This window comes from Natator depressus, chromosome 5, assembly GCF_965152275.1.
Source record: "Natator depressus isolate rNatDep1 chromosome 5, rNatDep2.hap1, whole genome shotgun sequence".
NCBI lineage: Eukaryota > Metazoa > Chordata > Testudines > Cheloniidae > Natator > Natator depressus.
In genome coordinates, this window is record NC_134238.1 from 27238344 (window position 1) to 27262517 (window position 24174).

A 24174-nucleotide genomic window follows, 5' to 3' on the forward strand; every position below is an offset into this window, starting at 1 on the left:
TGTAAAGCCACCCCCTTTGTTGATTTTAGCTCCCTGTAAGCCAACCCTGTAAGCTGTGTCGTCAGTCGCCCCTCCCTGCGTCAGAGCAACGGCAAACAATCGTGCATCTGAGTTGAGAGTGCTGTCCAGAGCAGTCACAATGGAGCACTCTGGGGTAGCTCCCGGAGGCCAATACCGTCGAATTGTGTCCACAGTACCCCAAATTCGACCCGGCAAGGCCAATTTAAGCGCTAATCCACTTGTCAGGGGTGGAATAAGGAAATCAATTTTAAGAGCCCTTTAAGTCGAAATAAAGGGCTTCATCGTGTGGACAGGTGCAGGTTTACATCGATTTAACGCTGCTAAATTCGACCTAAAGTCCTAGTGTAGATCAGGGCTAAAAGCCAGAGCACAGATCGTTCAGTCCTTGGCCACTGTGTTGAGACTGTCAACCAAAGCGCCACTTTTATTCAGTCCCAAGTGTGTGAAACACTGGGTCTATTGAGACAGAGGAAACAAAGCACTTTCAAACTGTCCCAAGGGAGGCAAACATTATTCTATGGTTTATAGCTAATGTAATGCTGCTTTTTTTTTTAAAGGCTTCAGAGGCAATCCTGGCAATTACAGGTCAGTAAGTCTCACTTCAGTACCAGGCAAACTGATTGAAACTATAGTAAAGAACAGAATTATCAGACGCCCGAATGAACACAATATGTTGGGGAAGAGTCAACACGGATTTTGTACAGGGAAATCATGCCTCATCAATTTGTAGAATTCTTTGATGGATCAACAAACATGTGGACAAGGGTGATCCAGTGGATACAGTGCACTTGCACTTTCAGAAAGTCTTTGACAAGGTCCCTCACCAAAGACTGTTAAGCAAAGTAAGCAGACATGGGATAAGAGGGAAGGTCCTCTCATGGATCAGTAACTGGTTAAAAGACAGGAAACAAAGAGTCAGAATAAATGGTCAATTTTCACAGTGGAGAGAGGTAAATAGTGGGGTCCCCACTGGGACCAGTGCTGTTCATCATATTCATAAATGATCTGGAAAAGGGGTAAACTCAGGTTTCAAAGTTTGCAGATGACAGAAAATGACTCAAGATTGTTAAGTCTAAAGCTGACTGTGAAGAGTGACAAATGGATCTCACAAACTGGGAGACAGGGCAAGAAATTGGCAGAGGAAATTCTTTATTGATAAATGCATAGTAATGCACACTGGAAATCATAATCCCAACTATACCATACAAAATGATAGGGTCTAAATTAGCTGTTATCAGACAAGAAAGAGATCTTGGAGTCATTGTAGATTGTTCTCTGAAAACATTTCCTCCAGGTGCAGAGGCAGTCAAAAAAGCTAACAGAGTGTTAGGAACCGTTAGGAAAGGGATAAATAATAAGACAGAAAATGTCATAATGTCACTATATAAACCCATGGTACGCCCACATCTTGAATACTGCATGCAGTCCTGGTTGCCATATCTCAAAAAAGATATATTAGAACTGGAAAAGGTACAGAAAGGGCAACAAAAACGTTTCTGGGTATGGAACAGCTTCCCTATGAGGAGAGATGAAAAAAGACTGGGACTGTTCAATTTATAAAAGAGACGACTAAGGGAGGAGATGAGAGACGTATAAAATCATGACTGGTGTGCAGGAAGTGAATAAGGAGGTGTTATTTACTCCTTCGCATTAGACAAGAACCAGGGGTCACCCAATGAAATTAATAGGCAGCAAGTTTAAAACAAACATAAGGAAGTACTTCTTCACATAATGCACAGTCAGCCCATGGAATTCATTGCCAGGGGATATTGTGAAGGCCAAAAGTAAGACTGGGTTCAAAAAAGAATTAGATAAATTCGTGGAGGATAGGCCCATCAATGGCTATTAGCCAAGATGGTCAGTGAGGCAACTCTATGCTCTGGGTGTCCCTAAAGCTCTGATTGCCAGAAGCTGGGACTGGACAACAGGGGATGGAGCATTCAATAGCTGCCCTGTTCTATTCATTCCCTCTGAAGCATCTAGCACTGGTTGCTGTCGGAAGACAGGTTTCAGGGCTAGATGGACGATTGGTCTGACCCAATATAGCCATTCTTGTGCTTTTATTGTGTAAGAGGAACGATCTTTATTACTTTGCAGCTTACCAGCATCATATAGTTTTTAAGATTGATTAAATGCCTAAATCCTATTTCAGTTATTAATTGCAGCAGCTGTTTAATGTTTTGTGTACCACAAAGTAAAAAAAATCCTTTAATTAAAATGATACAATAAATTATGAGTCTGTGTGAATTGTACTATTATTACTAATTTGTGCCTACTGTGGTAGTGTCAGACATAAGGCCAAAACAACAAGGAGTCCGGTGGCACCTTAAAGACTAACATATTTATTTGGACATAAACTTTCGTGGGTAAAAAACCTACTTCTTCAGATGTATCATTTTGTGGATACTGACTAACATGGCTACCTCCTGATACTAGACATAAGGCAGAAGCCCTCACAATGTAAATTAATCTTGTACAAATTACTATACTTCTAAGGTGCTGAGCGTTGGCCTAAGTTTGCCATTGATTTCAAATGGCAGCCAGACAGGGTTAAGCACCATTGAAAATTGCTGCCCTTATCCAGTGGGTCTGAATATAAATAAGTCTACATCATTGCACTAACTTTTGTTCCTAAACTGTCATTTGAAAGAGCTAAAGTTGCCACAGGAACACACAACTAAAAGATATATAGATTTTATGTTACTATAACATCTGCAGTTTAATTTAACTTTACCAAAAAGAGTGTCAGATGGATGAAGGCCAAAGTCTGAAGCAGGTCAATTCCTTGACTGAGGAGTTGGCTACAGAATCTCCTGAGTTCTAATCTGAGTTTTCACACTGATTTGGACAAGTCACTTATGATTTCTAGGGTGCTGAGCGCCCATAACCCCTGATTAATTCAGGAAAACGGAGGATCTCAGCACCTCTGAATTCACCTCTGTGGGTCAGTTCCATCATCTAAAGAAGTGGGAATAGTAATATTTTGCTACTTCAAAAGGTGGTTGTGAGGATCAAGTATCTAACTTTGCTCAGCACTACGAAGATGTAAATTGTCAATTATTACAAGCACTCACTGACTCTGTGTCTATGTGCAACTCACTCAAAACTGCTTTGATTTTATTTGTTTTTATTTCATTGTTAATCAAGTATTGACTTAACTGAGATAAGCCTTGTCCTTGAAACCTTTGTTCATGCAGAATATACTTACTTGCTGTAGTATTCCCATTTAAATTGATAGGATTTCTTATGTAAAGCTTTGCAAGATCGACATTTAGGGGGAGAAATCAATGCTGATGATTGGAATTTTTAAAGCTATGTTTAAAATATTGAGTGGAGTAAATATTATTCCATTAAAGCTGATCACGTGATCTCCAAAAATTAGTACTTTACCTTTCAGTGGCAGAAGAAATCAATGGATAATTTACAAATTAGAGAATAAATCATACAAGTATTTTCATTTTTAGATTGTATTCAAATAAGACTTACTTTAAACTTTTTTCTGAACTCTTTCTCCTCTTTTTCCATCTTTTTAAGCTTTCGTGTGTCTTTCTCATCTGATTTACCCCTTCCGAGGCTCAGAGATTTCATCATTAATGATGATCTAAAACACCAGATTAGAGACAAAACACAATTAGTAACATGTGATAGGATGTGATACACTTTCAGACTCTTCAGTAAACTTGCATTTACACTTCATTTGTCTTTGATCAATTTCTTTTACATCTACTGTGCTAATATGGATAATCATTACACACTATGAGTTGGATTTTTAAAAGCATAGAAAAGTAGGGATATTTTCTTTTCTATGTTTATTAGGTGTATGTGAGTTCTGACTGTTATTTATGTACAGTACTACCCACACAAAATAAGAAAACTATTAAAAAAATACCTCTCACCTACATACTATAGATTAGATAAATGACACCATTTTAGAACCCTATGCAGGATGTGGTTTTCTGGGGAACATGTATGCTTGTTGTGCAACAGGTTTTGTAATCTAGATGAATTGTGGAGCTGCCTGGATAGTTCTAGCCTCTCACAGAATAGCAGCCTTAAGCCTATGTGACCACACAAATATACACAAGGTCCACCTAGAGTGCCATTGTTATTTCCATGCTTGTGATGCTGTCAGACTGTCTGTGGCAGAGACTGAATTCCTTTGTCACCCTCCATCCCTCCACTTCTGGAAAGTTGAGCTTTGACTCCACCTCCTGTTTTTCTGATCTTTCTAGGGCTGAAAACCACAGAACCTTTCACACGGGGAGGCTGTTGAAATAGCCTGGAAATGGTGGGTCTGGTCCTTCCTTTGTATGTGGATGTTGCTAATGTTCTGTGTCTTTGTCACCTCCAGATTGGGTTACTGACATGCTTTCTACTGGGGCTGTACTGAAGTCTATGATGAAAAGTCAGCAAAGGAAGTGTATGACAGCCTGTTTAGTTACTGGTCCTCTTAGCAAGTAGTGTAATACATAGAATCATAGAATATCAGGGTTGGAAGGGACCTCAGGAGGTCATCTAGTCCCACCCCCTGCTCAAAGCAGGACCAATCCCCAATTAAATCATCCCAGCCAGGGCTTTGTCAAGCCTGACCTTAAAAACTTCTAAGGAAGGAGATTCTACCACCTCTCTAGGTAACACATTCCAGTGTTTCACCACCCTCTTGGTGAAAAAGTTTTTTCCTAATATCCAACCTAAACCTCCCCCACTGCAACTTGAGACCATTACTCCTTGTCCTGTCCTCTTCTACCACTGAGAATAGTCTAGAACCATCCTCTCTGGAACCACCTCTCAGGTAGTTGAAAGTAGCTATCAAATCCCCCCTCATTCTTCTCTTCTGCAGACTAAACAATCCCAGTTCCCTCAGCCTCTCCTCATAAGTCATGTGTTCCAGACCCCTAATCATTTTTGTTGCCCTTCGCTGGACTCTCTCCAATTTATCCACATCCTTCTTGTAGTGTGGGGCCCAAAACTGGACACAGTACTCCAGATGAGGCCTCACCAATGTCGAATAGAGGGGAACGATCACGTCCCTCGATCTGCTCGCTATGCCCCTACTTATACATCCCAAAATGCCATTGGCCTTCTTGGCAACAAGGGCACACTGCTGACTCATATCCAGCTTCTCGTCCACTGTCACCCCTAGGTCATTTTCCGCAGAACTGCTGCCTAGCCATTCGGTCCCTAGTCTGTAGCGCTGCATTGGGTTCAGGTGGGACCCTGCACTTATCCTTATTGAACCTCATCAGATTTCTTTTGGCTCAATCCTCCAATTTGTCTAGGTCCCTCTGTATCCTATCCCTGCCCTCCAGTGTATCTACCACTCCTCCTAGTTTAGTATCATCTGCAAATTTGCTGAGGGTGCAATCCACACCATCCTCCAGATCATTTATGAAGATATTGAACAAAACCGGCCCCAGGACCGACCCCTGGGGCACTCCACTTGACACCGGCTGCCAACTAGACATGGAGACATTGATCACTACCCGTTGAGCCCGACAATCTAGCCAACTTTCTACCCACCTTATAGTGCATTCATCCAGCTCATACTTCTTTAACTTGCTGACAAGAATACTGTGGGAGACCGTGACAAAAGCTTTGCTAAAGTCAAGAAGCAATACATCCATTGCTTTCCCTTCATCCACAGAACCAGTAATCTCATCATAAAAGGCGATTAGATTAGTCAGGCATGACCTTCCCTTGGTGAATCCATGCTGACTGTTCCTGATCACTTTCCTCTCATGTAAGTGCTTCAGGATTGATTCTTTGAGGACCTGCTCCATGATTTTTCCAGGGACTGAGGTGAGGCTGACTGGCCTGTAGTTCCCAGGATCCTCCTTCTTCCCTTTTTTAAAGATTGGCACTACATTAGCCTTTTTCCAGTCATCTGGGACTTCCCCCATTCGCCACGAGTTTTCAAAGATAATGGCCAATGGCTCTGCAATCACAGCCGCCAATTCCTTTAGCACTCTCGGATGCAACTCGTCCGGCCCCATGGACTTGTGCACGTCCAGCTTTTCTAAATAGTCCCTAACCACCTCTTTCTCCACTGAGGGCTGGCCATCTACTCCCCATGCTGTGATGCCCAGCACAGCAGTCTGGGAGCTGACCTTGTTCGTGAAGACAGAGGCAAAAAAAGCATTGAGTACATTAGCTTTTTCCACATCCTCTGTCACTAGGTTGCCTCCCTCATTCAGTAAGGGGCCCACACTTTCCTTGGCTTTCTTCTTGTTGCCAACATACCTGAAGAAACCCTTCTTGTTACTCTTGACATCTCTTGCTAGCTGCAGCTCCAGGTGCGATTTGGCCCTCCTGATTTCATTCCTACATGCCCGAGCAATATTTTTATACTCTTCCCTGGTCATATACTCTTTTATACTCTTCCCTAGTCACATCTTTGATCCCGGTGTATAATACATCAAAATACATAATATTAGTATAATACATCTCTGCCCTGACTGCCAGTTCATCTCCAGGTACAAAACCAGGTGTTAATGTAACACATAAGTCTCTAAGTGGTTTGGGTCCTGGATACATTAGGGATGTAACCTTAGAGGTTTTTAAGGCCTAGCTTGACAAATCCCTGGCTGGGACGATTTAGTTGGGGTTGGTCCTGCTTTGAGCGGGGAGTTGGACAAGATGAACTCCTGAGGTCTCTTCCAACCCCAATTTTCTATGATTGCCTTCTCTCTTCACATGATACTGGAGCAGCTGAGATCAACCATAGCACACAAGGTATCAGTCCCTAGGTTTAAACAGAGAGACTAAAGGCAGGGCATTTACAGCAGGAAGTCCTTGACTCTGGAATTCATTTCTCCCTTTCGGCCAACAGAGCCTGAATTTGTTGAAATTCAGGGCATGTTGCAAAGCCTATTTACTCTAGCAGCCTAATTCCATTGTTGCTTTAACTGCAAATGCAGGATTTGAACTTTTAATTTACAGTGCCAACACCCAGGCAACGAGAACTACAGTACCTGGCAACAGCAAACAAGATACACAAGCTGAGTAATGTAACAATTTGCCATTAGCAAATACTTTGAAAATGTGTCACACCATATATAATCTTTTCCCACAAGTATAACTTTTATTTTCACTTACCCAGTTTCTATTGGTGGAGGAGGGAATTCGGATGATTCTACATCATCATAAACATCATTCTCTCCTGCATCTGAAACAGCAGGGTTCAAAACAAAGATTAGTATGCAGTCTTTGGGTAGTGGATACAGTCCCAGGCTGTAACAAAATGTATGTTCAAGAGGACAATACATTGCAGCATGAAGTGTATCCATATATTTTATAGTTAACAGGCAGCTTTTCATTGTGGATTGTCTCACCATGCAGGACAAATTTACACTAAAATCAGCCAGTCTTTTCAGAATAAAACAATTAATAATAAACAATGAGTATTCACTGACATTTTAATCTTTTTAAGATTAAACAAGTTTTAGCACACGTTGTTTAATGCAGTGGCCTTTAATCTTCAATTTAATTAGGTCATTTCCCACTGTGCTACCTCAAAGTATGTATTTTTGGCTTGATTTTCATTCACACTAAGGCCATTTTACACCACACTGGTAACATAAAGATGCCTTATACTGGGTATGAATCAATTTTATGTTATCTTTATGACTACTTTATATTTTACACTGCTGGAGCGGTGGGAAGAGGCCATAGCATAAGTGAGAATCAGGCCCCAAAATTATACTTTGAAGTTGGACCTCTATGTTTGCAGAAAGGCATTAGTTGTTGATCAACACATCAAGTCAGTCAGTGTCTAAAAAAAGTGATTACAGGAAATGTAGGCTTAAGTTCTGGTTTTAGGCAGCAGCAACAAGAATCTTAAGAATTTGCTTCATATTCTATAGTTGGGTTGATATTTACCAGTGTTTGTGGCCTTAACAAAAGAGTGCATTATTTAAAAACAAAACAAAACTGTTCATCACTTCTGTGTAATTGCACATTTTTAAAACCATGCATTCAATATTTCTTTCTAACTACAACTGTTTATACTGTATGATGAATGAAATAAGACATGCGGAAGAGAAAAATTGTTCTCTTTAACCTCTGAAGATAGGACAAGAAGCAATGGGCTTAAATTGCAGCAAGGGCAGTTTAGGATGGACATTACAAAAAACACTTGAATAAATTGCCTAGGGAGGTTGCAGAATCTCCATCATTGGAGAATTTTAAGTGCAGGTTAGTCAAACACCTGTCAAGGATGGGCTAGATAATACTTAGTCCTGCCTTGAGTGCAGGGGACTGGACTAGATGACCTCTTGAGGTCCCTTCCAGTCCTACACTTCAATGATTCTATGACTCATAAGCAAAAAAGCATGACAATTTATTAAAGGTACACTGCCTTTTACAGACCCAACATTACATTTGTAGGTCAGCTAAGGTATTTCAAAATTTAATCAATGGGAAATCCTGATTCTTATTTTTGATATTTTTTTTTCTGTGAATAACACAATTCAGAACAATATATGCAGCAGTGTTGGTGTGAACTTCATTATGCTGCAAGAATTAATATAAAAATAAAACAGTAAAAAATTACATTGGGTTATTGCTTACCTTTCCCAAACATCTTTATTGGAGGATTCATGCTGAAAAAAATGCAATCTTCATTAAATAATTATAATCAAATGAACAGACTTTCTCCTTATTTAAACCCGTGATAGCCAATTCACAACACTGGTGCTGCACATTACCTATTGTTAAATTTGTGCCACTCCGCCAACACTAGAAACGGGCATGTGGTATTTACCAGTGTATCAGGTAAACGTGTTCAGAACTGGGGTACTCTATTTCTACTCTATTTCTCCTTCCCTGATAACACTGGAGGAGATGCGCCAGTCGTATGACAACTGTGGGAGATAACCCAGAAACTGTAATTGTTGACAAAGCCAATGGGAGCAGATTTGGACCAAATAAAGGGGTTCTGCTGTGATTTTTTTTTAATGTTTCTCCATATTTCATAGTCTTCTGTTAGACAGAGAGCATGTGATTTGTGGCTTCATTGAGTGTTTGGAATCAGAAATTATGGAGAACTGCTTGTAAGAATTGGAGAGGTTTTTTGAATAGGAGGAGAATCTGGTAAGAGGAGGAGACCATCTTTGCAATTCTTCTGTTTTGCATATTATCCATATTTTGGGCTCATAGGGCCAGATTCACCAGTATACAGCAGCTGGTTAGTGCCATGCTGGCGATGCAAATAAAAGTAACTTCTGCTGAGTTTATAACAAAGTCGTGTCACCAGAAAGGCACAAAGTAGCTGGGATGTTCTGATGAATAAAGCCCTGTTTTTCACAGCAAAAATAATATTTTAATTTAGTGATTGAGTTCTTTGGGCAAATAAAAACATTTTGTTAACACAGAATGCTTATATTCTACAACTGAAAATATGTCCTCTGGACAGTTCTAAGACCATATTATAGGATGATTTCATGTTATAAGCTTGCAGAAATCAATTACTAAGCATTTTGACCCAGTTCAGCAGTCCATCCCTATTCATCAAAGGACTTAAGCACATGCTTCACTTTAAGCACATGCTGAAGTCCCATTGAAATCAATGTTTTACTGAATAGAGAAGAACTTAAGAATGTGTGTACATGCTGTGCTGGATTGGGACATCTATTCTCTTTGAATCTGAAGTCAAATGTATGTGCTTCATACATTCTGTCATTACTAAAGATAGCATAGCATGGGAAAGGACATGCTGCAGTAGGTAACAGAGAGCAATATTATTTCAAAGTCTGTTTATCTGTGTGCAGTTTGATTCGTGACTGATTAAGTTGCTGTGAGAACATGTTAGTAGCACATGATCAACACTATGTTAGGATTAGTTGTTGTGCACTGTATTTTCATGGCAGACTCTTACAAGGAACCTCCATTATCTTCTGCCTCATTGACTTTGGTTGTTTTCTCTCGTACACTTTTCTTTTTGTCATCTTTTCCCTTTAACATCTTCAAAAGTCCCCAGGACCGGGAGTCATTCTTATCTTCATCCTGTGATATAGACCTTTGGAGTATGCATGCAATTATCACAATGCAGAATGGGACAGTCTCTCTTAAATTGGCCATTTTCAGCTCCTGGTTGATGCACGTAATTCTCCTTAGTGAGAACTAGGGGCATACCATGAAGTGAGAATAGACACCTATTAACTTATTTTCTAAAATGTTCGTACCTAATAAATATAGAATTAAAAATGCTATTAGAACAACAGCCGTGCAAAAACCAGTGGCTAACTAAGGCCCAGATCCTGGAAATACATAACCACATGCCTAAATCTTGCATAGTCTTATGCAGCTCAATAAGACTAGACATCTGAGTATAGTTAGGTATGTGCTGTAGGATCAGAGTCTAAGGCCCCAAGCCTGTAATTGGCTCAGTGCAGTTGCAAAGGTCTGCTTGAGAGGTGTTGGTTGCAGACTGAGGCCTATATAGCACAAGCACACAAGATCAGACATACTGCAGTGTACTTACAGCAAAGTAGAAAGTGTTAAGAACAACTCTGCATTGCACTGGAAACCTGCCCAACAGTGCAGTGGAATGTATAGGAGACAGAAAGTGGAAGGAGTCAGAAAGTATTCCCTGTTTTATGCATTTATAATAAGTAACATCCTGGACTGGAAAAAAATGATCCATCTCTTTTAGGTCATTCACATTTAATGTTTGTATGTTGTCATTTAGCAAGCTAGCATCTGTACCTTTCTTCTCTTTCCTCTAAGGATCATTGTGTTCAGTTGGGTTTTGGATGCAGCTTCTTTTGCTGCCTTTATTAATCCATTCCACATATTAATTATCCTATTGTTTAAAAAAAATTTTCTCCAGAAGTACCATAGAGCTCAGTTCTTATCTTCAGTTCATACCTTCTTGTTTTTGATTCTGTTCACTGCTGGAATAGTTTGGTGCCATTCAAGTTCTGTGTGTCTTTCTGAAGTCAATGGAACCATTCATGTTTACACCAACTGAAGAGCTAGCCAAATACTTGTTAATGATTATCCCAAATTTAAAATAAAAAGCTATGGGACTGAGTTCAAATGGGTAACGATCATAAATGATATAAACACTTACCTAGCATTAACATCTTCGTCATCAATTCCATCATAAATTTCTTCATCAGGAAGAGGAGGTGGGAACATCACTTTAATAGATTGAAAAGTGAAATAATCCATGAATACTCCGATTCTGTTACAGTGGGACATTAACCACTAGTTTGCTATAGGCTGCCACTTCTCTGAGGCACTTGTAATGTTAAATGTACTGGGCTAGGTCCTCAGCTGGTGTAAATTAGCAGAGCTCCTTTTGTCAATGAAGCTCTTCTGATTTATACCAGCTTGAGACTGGCCGGTAGTAAGTAAATAAAATAATGCCAATAATAATAAGTTGAACATTGAAAACAAATAAGTAATTGATGAAAACTGGAGAGCTATTATGCGTTTGACCAACTCAGTAACAGGGTTTGTAACTTTTTAATTTTATTTTTGTGTGTGACTTTAGTACAGGTGAAAGGTGCCAGATGAACATAAAGGTGCCAGACTGACATTCTTAAAGATTGACATCCTCTATTCATGTACAGAAGATGTGAATCAGAGGCAGCAGCAATGCAAGCTTCCCCATATTGGTGTTGTTCCCCCCTCTCCCCGTGCCTCAATCCTGATCTATGAACACCACCTGATGGAGTGAAAGGGTAGTTCAGTCTCCCCGTCCAGTCAGGTTTCAGAGTGACAGCCCGCAACTAAAACCTCTCCAACGCATCATCAAGGATCTACAACCTATCCTGAAGGACGACCCATCACTCTCACAGATCTTGGGAGACAGGCCAGTCCTCGCTTACAGACAGCCCCCAACCTGAAGCTACTCACCAGCAACCACACACCACACAACAAAAACATTAACCCAGGAGACTATCCTTGCAACAAAGCCCGATGCCAACTCTGCCCACATATTTATTCAAGTCACACCATCGTATGACCTAATCACATTAGCCACGTCATCAGGGGCTCGTTCACCTGCACATCTACCAATGTGATATATGCCATCATGTGCCAGCAATGCCCCTCTGCCATGGACATTGGCCAAACCGGACAGTCTCTACGTAAAAGAATAAATGGACACAAATCTGACATCAGGAATCATAACATTCAAAAACCGGTAGGAGAACACTTCAACCTCTCTGGCCACTCAGTAAAAGATTTAAGGGTGGCAATTTTGCAACAGAAAAGCTTCAAAAACAGACTCCAACGAGAAACTGCTGAGCTTGAATTAATATGCAAACTAGATACCATTAACTTGGGTTTGAATAGAGACTGGGAGTGGCTGGGTCATTACACATATTGAATCTATTTCCCCATGTTAAGTATCCTCACACCTTCTTGTCAATTGTCTAAATGGGCCATCTTGATTATCACTACAAAAGTTTTTTTCTCCTGCTGATAATAGCTCATCTTAACTAATTAGCCTCTCACAGTTTGTATGGCAACTTCCAACTTATCTGTATGTATATATATTTCTTCTTACTGTATGTTCCATTCTATGCATCCGATGAAGTGGGCTGTAGCCCACGAAAGCTTATGCTCTAATAAATTTGTTAATCTCTAAGGTGCCACAAGTACTCCTGTCCTTTTAATCAGTCTCTGACCTCTCTGCTCAGACTGTCAACTGAGAACAATACTTAGTTGGGTGGGATCTTCCTTCTGTGTTGCTGGGGGGCGGGGGGGGGGAGGAGAAGAGACCAAGAAAGGTGTTGTGTCTGATTCATCCAAGTTTCCACAGGTGAAAGACAACTGCATTAAACCATTGTGCCTCATAGTTTACCACTTGCTAAATAATATTTGCATACTTGTGGGTAATTACCCCATTATCTGGAAATCACAAAGGTCTGCATCTGTGGGTAAGCACTAAATAAAACACAAACCAAAAAATATATGTAATAAAAATAAAACTCACCTCCAGTTCCACTTCGACCACTTTGGCTGGAAGAACAAAAGTTAAAAAACTTTTCATTCATTGTAAAGAGAAAACAACAAACACCCACACTTTTTCTTGACATATGCTCTAAATGTAGTATACTTTAAAACACATGGATCCATCCAAATACTACATCCAAATCTAGATGCTCAGATGGGCACTCAGGAAAGTAAATGTCCATTTTGTGTGCCGAAATACTGACCTTCTAAATGCCCAAATGTACCAATTCTTTCTCTCTCTCTGTCTTTCTTCACCACACTCATCACTATGATAGATTAGTGTCCATTAGGCACCCAAAATCAGAAATTGGTTTCTCTCTCACTGATGCACAAGAGAGCTCCTCATCCCACTCATGAATGAATAGGCTCTTATATGAAGAGAGATGAACCCTAATGATTTGAATATGTCAAATATTTTCTGGTAACCTAGTATTTTACTCCAACAATTTCTGCCTCTACCCACTTCCTCTGGAATAGTTCATCCCAAGGAAAGAGGCACCCAAGACTATTATAAAGTAGCATTCTAGAAGAAATATGGTACAATTATCTATAGCTCTGTGTTTAATGTAAAAACAAATAAGGGGACTCGATCTCGTAATAAAAGTTAGGACCCAAATTCTGTGTGTATATAAACTGGTACAGATTCACTGAAGACAATAGAGTTGTGCCAATTTACGTGAGCAGAAAATTTGCTCCTTGTTCTTTAAAACATAGTTAGCAATTTCCAACAAAGCCTCATTTTCATTTGATTTCAGAAAGAAGTGCTACTATTTATTTATATTTGTAGGTATTGCTAAGGCACTCATCACTGTATTTAATTTTAGATGTACTTTATGTTCCTGTTGACATCAGTGAGACTATTAATGGACTAATGTACTGCTTATTGTAAGTAAGGGTGGCATAACCTGACTCCAAAACTTTAATTCAATGTATATATAGATAAGATTCCATCCGCGATCATGCCATTTTCATAAGACATAAAGGTAAATAAATGAAATTATGACAATACACCTTAACTAGATCTGATCAAATGATGCCTTAATTTTCTAAATTTCATGTTCCTAGAGTATTCCAAGTGCTATATAAATTGGTATGAGCTCATTTTTCTAACTGTGATTCAATGCAACCAATAGCAGGGTTATAGCAACTTAAGCATTCCTACTTTCAAATCAAAACCATACATAACATTTTTTCTTTAAAATGCCTCATGCCATCAAATTTCAGTATATCATGAACTTCAGCCGTCTTAGGCTTTTATTAAAAATTGGAGTAATTACCAATGGCACATTACCAGTTACAATAAGTTTTGGTCAGTGAATTTTTTATTATGGGGATCTTATGTTGGTCTCAAAACATATTGGTGCATGTGTCAGATATTTTGATATATGCAGGATAATTCAAGCTCATGAACTGAATACAAGGCTATAAATCACTAGAGAAGATAAAAATGCCAGAATATAGCTTGAAGGGTTTAATGAATTACAGGGCCTAAAAGCAAGTTCCAGCCCTGTATTCATTGTACAGCCTTTTACTGTTATTAGTAATACACAAAAGTATAAGGAATCATCCTTAAACCCACAAAATTAGTCAACTATTTTCTAAATTATCCAGTTTAATAAATAAATATGCATCCGTCCTGATTGGCTGTTGAAAACACAGCACATCTAAATTCCTTGAATTGAGATGGATGATTGTAATATCCATCATGAAAAGGAGAGGTCTAAAAATGCTTCTGCAGTGAGGTAATTAACGTTGGAATTGACTCTGACCTGGACTAGTGAGTGTAGCTTGATTCTCCGGTATGGCTAAACTGTGATTGGCATAATCCAATGCGCAGCAGAGGAAGGTAGCTTTAAGCAACCTCTCTGCTCCCAGCTCCAGGGAAGCACCAGTTGCTCATTTGGGCCCCTCTTAAAATAGGGAGAAAATACTATCCTGTTATTTTATGTCCAGCTGCTCAGAGCAGCTAGGGGATGTTTTGGCAGCTGAGGAAAAGCTGCGTGCAGCCGCAACCCAGCCACCTCCCCTTTATTCCAGCCACACCTGTGTGTCAAGAGATGGGGAGTATCCTAGATACTAATAGGAGGGCTGCCATGCCACTGGAGAATTCTCCTCCAGAAGGGAAATCCTCCACAGCCTGGCTATGGCATTTGTTGAGGCTGCGAGGTTAACTATGTTAGCCACTGATCCCTCCCAAGGTCTATCCCAGTCATGCCTCCAAACATCCCTCCACATTTGTGTGAAGAGACACAGAAGGCCCAAGGCTTATGGGCTGAGGGAATGCATGGGAGTGAGGAGTAGACCTGTGCAGCTGCAATGCTTCCTTCGCTTTTAGGGCCTTTTGTACCTGTGGACTAGAAAGGGCATCATGCAACTTTAAGAGAGAAGGAGAGAACTGTGTTGTTTGTTCTGTGATCCGTTTTGTGCTTCATCGATGGGAGTCCTGCAGTTCATCTCATTTCCTTCTATGGAGTTCTGCTAGTATTTTCTACACTTCCACTGTTATTATCCTCTATTATGCATAAATGCTTCTAGATGCTGGATTCCTTCTTTCATTCTTACTTCTCTCACTACTTCATTCTTTTTAGGCCAGTTACATTTTTCTTATATGATTAGCTGTTTTTCATTTGCTACAAGAGTCTGTTTTATATTTGTAAAAAGTTGAGCAGTGTCATAAATTGTGGTAAATAGAGAACAGCCACTCTGCTCACAGCCTAGCATGCATCTCATTGGGCCAAATCCTGAAGTCCTTGTGAAGTCAGTGGAGGTTTTACCTAAACTAAAGCAGTGTAACTACTGAAAAAGAATTTATGGATTTCATCCAGAGTTTGCAGTTCAAAGTCATTTTCTTCTCACAGAGAATGTAATTAGCTAAACGAGGTAGAATTTTGTCTTCTTTCATACATCTCAACTCTTTATGGGAGATCTGACAGTAAGTTTTATGTCACCCAGTATTGTTTTGATTGTATTGACAGTTTAATGTTCTGAACCTAGAGCTGAAATGAATCATGAAATGATTCGGATGCCTGATTAAACAAGCAAGATGGCTTCTGAAGCTGAAAATATTGACTAAGACAGGCATATTGAACAGATTGGCTTAGATACTGTAACTTAAAGTTACAGACTGCCTGGAAAGAAGTCCCACAATGCCTCCAACTCATACAGTGGGTATCATTAAACAAGCAGCATTTAATGTGCCATGGTTGTGAACTTCACCATGGAATTTGTAGTATTTCCCATTCTAAGTACAGGAAATATTATGGTAAAACTCAAATGCCTCAGACCAGCATATGCTGTTTTTTAAATCATACTCACTGTAATTTCAGGTATTTTAAAATCTGATGTTTTGTGTCAGCAAGAATATATAAATTAAAAATGCTTTGTTTCAGTGTTGTAGTTTCCCTCATTTGGGTTGGTTGGGTTAATCTATCAAATTGGATTAAATCAACTTCCTTGAGTGGGTTCACACATACCTGCTGATACTGTCCTGCTCTCCAACATCATCATACACTTCTTGGTCATTGTCTACTCGTCGCAGGGAAGCACTCATGGAAGGTCTTTGTTTTCTTTTTAAAGAATCATAGTCAATCTCCACCACGATTGTTTTAATGTATCCATCTAAAACAATGAAAGCTTATGATCAAGCAGCAACAATTTTCATTTCACAACGGCTAAGGAAGGACTTTAATAGAAGGCTGAGAACTCAAATGATTACAGTTGTATTGTGTGGCTGAATAACTCTATAGAAATGTCTGAATCTAAGCATATTGGGCCTTTATCTCCTCCACTTACACTGTGCAAATCAGGTGTAACATCGTGGAATTCAATGGATTTAGACACACTTGGGTCATAGGAGAATCAGGCCCCTTGTTGACATAATCACTACAGTGATATCCACTAGAGACCCTGGGTCGGATGCTCAGCTGTAGCAGAGGAGTGTGCAATGCAGCTGGTGGGGAGTGTGGCAAGTGGCAAAGTTGCTTTAAGACACCTTTTCTCAGTTAATCCTGGGGTTACTGTGCAAATGGCCAGTCCTCCAGCGTAACTTAGAGCAGTCTATGGTCCAAACAGGCTAGTAGATAGAGCACTGAGATGCAGGGACATTATAGCCACACTCCTTATATTGTGAGCTCATAGAGAAGTACATAGGAGTTACTATGCCGGCCCTTTGCCACTGCAGATTCAGCCTACATGGGGGTGATCCTCTTGCTACCTGGGTATCCTGGCTGGAGGAGCAGTACAAAGCAGCTTAGCTCATCTGAGGATTGGAACCTCCATCTTTATCACTTGCACTTGACTTCACTATGTAGATGTCCCTGGCAAAAAATCTATTATAATAAGATGGATTTAAACACTGTATCTGCTAGGCGATAAAATGATGGGCTTGCTGACTACACAGGCTGTATTTGACAATAAGCATAAATATCTTCTTTCAAAAATGAGAAAAGCACATAGGAATGAGCACAGAAAACCTTCCTCCTCTCCTGCTGCAGTAGTCCAATTTCTGATGCATTTCCCTCTAACCTACATGTGAATTCCACATGAAAATTAAATAACTGGAAAAAAGAAAACATATGATGGAAACTTGGAAAGTAAATTACAAACAAAGCCATTGTTCCTTATTTCAAGTGAATTATAAATACTGTTTTTTATACCATCTGATACTCTCGTTCCCTTTTCAAGCCCTCCCCTCCCTTATCTGTTTGTATGCTTTTAAGTAGGCAGATAAGATTCCGGTTGAAACATTGATGAACTACACTGAGTTGTACCTTTAACCTTCACCAATGGGAAGGCTGGTACAACTTCTGCTTTTGCTGAAATAAAAATCAGTTTATGACAAGCCAAAATAAGTGAAACTAATTGGCTTGCAACAACTGCACAAGAACCATAACTCCCCTACAGAGATTTTTTTCTGTGTGTATAAAACGTCCCGAACAGAACGTATTTTTAAAAATGAAAGGTTCTTTTAAAGTATAAATTAGCATGCCCTTTCTCATAAATCACTTATGCCCTGATCCAGCAAAGCATTTAAACATGCAAGTAGTCCCATAAAAGTCAATGGAACTACTAATGTTCTTGAAGTTAAGCCTGTGCTTAAATGCTTTGCTGGATCAAGACCCTAATGCCCGGGTCTCTGTAAATTAGAGACCAGATCCTCAGTTGGTGTAAATGAGCATAGTTCCACTTATTTCACTGATTTATACCAGCTGATGATCTGGCCCTAGCTGCATATGTGTGGGAGGGGCTGGGGCTAAGGGTAGGGGAAAAAGAAAAGATACATTTTTGATTTCAAAAACAACTTTTGATGTTGGGAATCAATATTCAGATAAAAAGTTGGAATGTTCCCATTTTCTCTTGAAGTAGGAAGTTCTAAAGGCTACTTCTCTTCTTACTTATACTCCTCTCACTTACACCAGTCCTACATCTGTGTAACTCCAGTGACTATAAATGAGGGGAATATCGGGTCCTTTAGTCTTCTGAATGCAACATTTTATCTAATCTAATCTCTCTCTCTTTTTTAACAGCTCTTAAAATACTTCCACAGAAGCAAGCTCCGGTGCTGACACTAAGGCAGACACACTGAGCCACATCCTCAGTGGGTGTAAACTGGTGTAGCTCCAGTGAGAATCTGGCCCATTGTCCTTAACTAATCCCAGAATCTCTAAATTTGACACTCTATTGTACATAAGGACAGGTTTCAGAGTAGCAGCCGTGTTAGTCTGTATTCGCAAAAAGAAAAGGAGTACTTGTGGCACCTTAGAGACTAACCAATTTATCTGAGCATAAGCTTTTGTGAGCTACAGCTCACTTCATCGGATGCATAAAGTGGAAAGTACAGTGAGGAGATTTTATATATACACACAGACCATGAAAAAATATACATTGTAAGGAGAGTGATCACTTAAGATGAGCTATTACCAGCAGGAGAGTGGGGTGGGGGGAGAGAAAACCTTTTGAAGTGATAATCAAGGTGGGCCATTTCCAGGAGTTAACAAGAACGTCTGAGGAACAGTGGGCGGGGGGGGGGGCGGGGGAGGAATAATAAACAAGGGGAAATAGTTTCACTTAGTATAATGACTCAACCACTCCCAGTCTCTATTCAAGCCTAAGTTAATTGTATCCAATTTGCAAATTAATTCCAATTCAGCAGTCTCTCGTTGGAGTCTGTTTTCTAAGTTTTTTTGTTGAAGGATACTCACTTTGAGATCAGAAATCGAGTGGCCAGAGAGATTGAAGTGTTCTCCGACTGGGTTATGAATGTTATAATTCTTGACATCTGATTTGTGTCCGTTTATTCTTTACATAGAGACTGTCCAGTTTGCCCAATGTACATGGCAGAGGGGCATTGCTGGCACATGATGGCATATATCACATTGGTAGATGTGCAGGTGAACGAGCCTCTGATAGTGTGGCTGATGTGAAAGCTTATGCTCAAATAAATTGGTTAGTCTCTAAGGTGCCACAAGTACTCCTTTTCTTATTGTACATAAGTTTACTGTACGAGCTGTGCCCCATGTCAGATTAGCACAGCAGTATGAGCTTTGGCAATTTATGCTATATGTCCTTGTCCATATTGGCTGGGGACCCAGCCTAGCTAATATTACTCTCCCATGTAATGCTGTGTGTACTCAGGCAGTCAGTGTTTGACAGGGCAAACATTCAGGGGTAAAGTGGAGAATCAAAACGTACAATATCCTTTTGTTGTCCTGCCCAGCCACTTTCCTTCAGGGTTGTCTGTAATACGGATGATTTCAATATTATCACCCTGTTTGACAGTCAGCTCATTCTTCCCTCCCTTGTAGTCCATGCAAACTCGTGCCTGATGAATGACTTGGATGGGTCCTGATAACTGCACAGAAAAAGCAATAAAAGAAGTCACACACACATACTAACATGCGGAGGATGTGCTGATTGCTTTGACAAAAATTCAGATGAAACACAAAACAATAATAATTTGTTTTCAGTACCACCCACATCAGCTAGGCACTTTGCGAACAAACACAAAGGCATAGGCCCAGCTCCGAACAGCTTACACTTTAAAGACAAACTAAAAAGCAAAGGGTGTAGGGGAGGGATACAGCATATAATTAAAGTAGTTGAGATAGTAATTGGCCACATCTTGAGAATACAATGGATTAATAACATAGGGCTAGATTATGTAACCCTTGTTCACATAGGTGAACATTCATTTACTCACAGGAGCAGTTCCATGTACTTCAATAGGACTGTTCGTATGAGTAAGTGCTGACCAACACATAATGATCTTTTTTTCAAGATATGCTGTACAGATGATCCCCAAGTATCCAGAAGCTGGCCACAATCAGCCAGTTTCTTGAATTCAGGCATCATGAAAGAAGTGGCTTATGGGACAGATTTGATTGTAGATTGGGTAGTGGCCATGTGGAGCAGTGCAGAAAGTCTGTGCATTAGGGGCAACAAAAGAGAAGATATCTGTTTAGATAAATACACCAAGGTGTTTGTTTGCGTGTTTGCATTTATGGATAATGATACATTTTAGCCTCCATGATAGGATGGTCTATAGCCTAAAAACACTGAGGATGTTAATGCTTATACTCCAGCCAAGAATTCGGTGTGAGAAAGGGATTTTGGGGCCAGATCCCTGAAAAACACACATGTAGATGCATTGCTATGGTGTCCACTATTTACTATCCCAAGTGCCAAATCTTTGCAGCCTTTCCACAGTGGTGGGATGCCCTAGACACAGAAGAATCACTGTGGTTTCTTTGTAGGAACGTGGCAGGGGGTTGTGGGCAGGCAACAAGGCTGGTGGAGAATGACTAGTGGGTTTGCAGACTGCATGGGTCCATTGGTTACAAACTATGCATACAGGGCTTTGGGGCACAATGAACTTGGCTCACTACTACACACCATGGGCTTTAGCAGTGGCTGTGGCTCAGCTGCACAGGTGCCTCATTCCCAACCTCTCTATTGAACTGGGAGATTTCATACTTCTGTCCCAAGTGTTGCTCCTGCAGGCAAAGGTCATTTACAGGCTCAATCCTGGAAGGTGCTCCAGCCCCAGTTAAGCAAAGCATGTGTTTAACTTTAAGCATGTGAACACTGTGAACCTAATTCTCCTTTTCACTAAGGCCCCTCTATGCTACCTTAGCAGCATAAAGGGGCTGTAAACTGTAAAGTACAGTTATATATATGTTAAGGCCCTTTTACACTACCAGTGCACGTACAGGAGACTTTATGGAAATGAGAATCAGGCCCTGCAAGCACTGAAATACTTGTGACTTCAACGGGAAATTTCACATGCTTAAATTCAAGTGTGTGTTTAAGTTCTTTTGGGGCCAGCTGGATCGAGGATCGAGCCGTTCCTGAGGCTTTGTCCAGGGGACAAACCTTCACCCCAAATGCCAAGCGAGCTGGCATCACCATGCAGCTTTGCAGCCAAACTGTGTCCTTGCACTGTAATGTATGTTTTAAAATGCACAAGGCTAAATAATGACTGCCTCACTTCTGTATGTAGCCTGCTAGAAAGGGACCTTACTTTGAACCGCTTTCTGATTTCTTGCTCTTTCTTTTCTTTTTCCCTTTGTTCTTTCTTCTCTTGTTCCAATTTTTTCTTTTCTTCCTTCTCTCTCTTCTTTTCTTGTTCTTTTGATGTGGCTCTGAACAATGAAAACAGATTATTTCACAGGTAAGGGGATGAATGTGGAAGCAAGTGGGCAGAAGTGGGTAGGCACTCACTAGAGCTTTCTCTTCCAAGATCAGCAAGAGCAGCTAGGAGGAGACTTCTCCTAATAAGAGCATGAAAACATTTTCTGAACCCTATGGTGGCTGGTCCTGCATGGATGAGCTACATATGGGAGAGGTTTCAGAGTAACAGCCGTGTTAGTCTGTATTCACAAAAAGAAAAGGAGTACTTGTGGCACCTTAGAGACTAACCAATTTATTTGAGCATAAGCTTTTGTGAGCTACAGCTAACTTCATCAGATGCATACTCCGATGAAGTGAGCTGTAGCTCACGAAAGCTTATGCTCAAATAAATTGGTTAGTCGCTAAGGTGCCACAAGTACTCCTTTTCTTTATATGGGAGAGGGTATTTGGAGACTCTTTCCATGCAAGGCATGTGCACAGGATGCAACCATAATTTAGCTGGCTATGCTGGAAAGGCCCAATGTGACTGTAGCCCCAGAGGGCATGTCTACACTGTAATTAGACACCCATGGCTGGCCCATGCCAGCTGACTTGGACTCGTGGGGTTTGGGCTAAGGGGCTGCTTAATTGCAGTGTAGACATTCAGGTTCAGGCTGCAGCCCAAGCTTTGGGACTCTCCCACCTCGCAGGGTCCTAGAACCCAGGCTCCAGCCTGAGCCTGAACCCAAATGTCTACACCACAATTAAACAGCCCCTTAGCCTGAGCTCCAGGAGCCCTTATCAGCTGGCACAGGTCACCCATGGCTTTTTAATTGCAGTGTAGGACACGTCTGAGAAGCATGGCCTTGCTCCTGCATGCTGGACAGCACCTGGGGTGGAATAGGGAGGACTGGCTATAGCGTTGGAATGCATAGCAAGACTTGTTACTCCCCAGCACCCTGGGAAGCATTGTCCCTAATGATGTTCTTCCCCACTGCACAGCAATGAGTCTCACAGATATAATGTAGTCCCCCTTTTTTGTGTACTTCTGCTGAACTGACGTGAATGGGCCCAGAGGTTGAATTACAGCATTACCCTGCATACAACTCAAATGCACCTCATTGTGAGAGACATCACTCATTTCAGTCTCAACATCACCTGTGTTCTCTGTCACAGGTTGCTTCCCACATGTGGGCTTTAGGAGATTGTGAGGTAGGCTGCTGGTCCCTTCTGATGAGAGGCACTGCAGAGGTACTGGGAGGGAAGCTTGCATTTCTGCTGTCTGTACTGTCCCTGCTCTGTGGACACACAGTGGGTTTCAGACCCATGGGGATGTCAGTCCAACAGTTTTATGAGCTCTATTAAAATTCACCTTGAGAACAACAACATTAACAAAATAATTCAACTAGTATTGGGATGGGGGTGTCATATTTTGTTCCCATTTCAGGCAGTAACTCTGTGCAGCAGCTCAGCCATATTCCAAAGAGCCGAAGAGCATACTGTTTTGCTACCCAATTCAAAATAGTCACAGGACTTCATTTGAGGAAGCATCTCCACCTGCATGCTACATCTAGTTTTAGGAGGGAGTTAACTTGTAAACTGATATGCTTTCTTTAGGGAAGATGATTAAGGTGGATGCAGCTCAAGATTGCAGTGCAGTCATGCTTCTGGGCCAGATTCAGTATATTTCCTAGCATATTTCCTAGTGATCTGTTTCTTCATTCAGTAACAAAGACACAATGGATTACAGCTGTATAAGTTAGATTTGATACCTGATGTCATTGATATCTTCATACGTCTCTCCATCACTCTCTTGACCCTATAAGAAAAATTAATCATGATTCAGTCTCCAATGGCCTAAATACACTGGAGTTCAATTTTTTAGCTAGATACAGACAGACATAAATTAAAGCAGAAAAATAATCAATTGAAAATGCATTTAATCTTTCCAAGCCCAAATTACTAAATTGTTCAAATACATATTTCTTCTGTTCTGACCTTGGTTGTTATTATCTATCTATAGCTATATGGATAGATATAGATATAAAATAAAACCCAGACTCCTTCCCATCACACACACACACACACACACACACACACTGATTGTTTATTCTGAAGTGAGTCTCTGTGCTGCAACTTTGATTACACTGCATCTGAAAGATGGCATGGCTTGAAAGGACTACAGGGTTAAAAACTAATTATGGGAGATGATGCATTGAGGGGGGCAAAGCTATTGAAGGTATTGGAATAGGGTTCAGATTAGAGTTCTGTTCCTGACTCTGCCGGAGACTTATTGTGTAAACTTGGGCAAGCCACTGAGGCCCTGATTCAGTGAGGTACTTAATCACATGCCTAATTTTAAGCACATGAGTAGTCCCACTGAAATCAACAGGGATACTCACGTGCTTAAAATTAGGCACATGATTGAATACCTTGATGTAGGCCTATATCTCTGGAAAATTTCAGTGAAACTGAAATGTCAGTGGAAATGGAAGATTTTGTGAACTTTTTGGTTTCCGGCCAGCTTTATAATTAGTGCCACTTTTGTTCTGCGTTCAACCACTTTAATTGTTGCCCTCT

General features: G+C 40.5%; 1 protein-coding gene across 1 annotated transcript in view; it reads right to left on the reverse strand.

The window, feature by feature from the left end:
- The window catches only part of FYB1 (FYN binding protein 1), a 70555-nt gene that overhangs the window by 15607 nt on the left and 30774 nt on the right, over positions 1-24174 (reverse strand). Inside the window, exons 5-14 of the mRNA XM_074953918.1 lie at positions 23367-23413; positions 21506-21626; positions 19678-19837; positions 16461-16605; positions 12968-12993; positions 11093-11162; positions 9896-10036; positions 8590-8621; positions 7117-7186; positions 3508-3622 (exon numbers count right to left, since the gene is read on the reverse strand). Coding sequence (XP_074810019.1) covers positions 3508-3622; positions 7117-7186; positions 8590-8621; positions 9896-10036; positions 11093-11162; positions 12968-12993; positions 16461-16605; positions 19678-19837; positions 21506-21626; positions 23367-23413 — 927 coding nt within the window. The remainder of the gene's footprint in view (positions 1-3507; positions 3623-7116; positions 7187-8589; positions 8622-9895; positions 10037-11092; positions 11163-12967; positions 12994-16460; positions 16606-19677; positions 19838-21505; positions 21627-23366; positions 23414-24174) is intronic.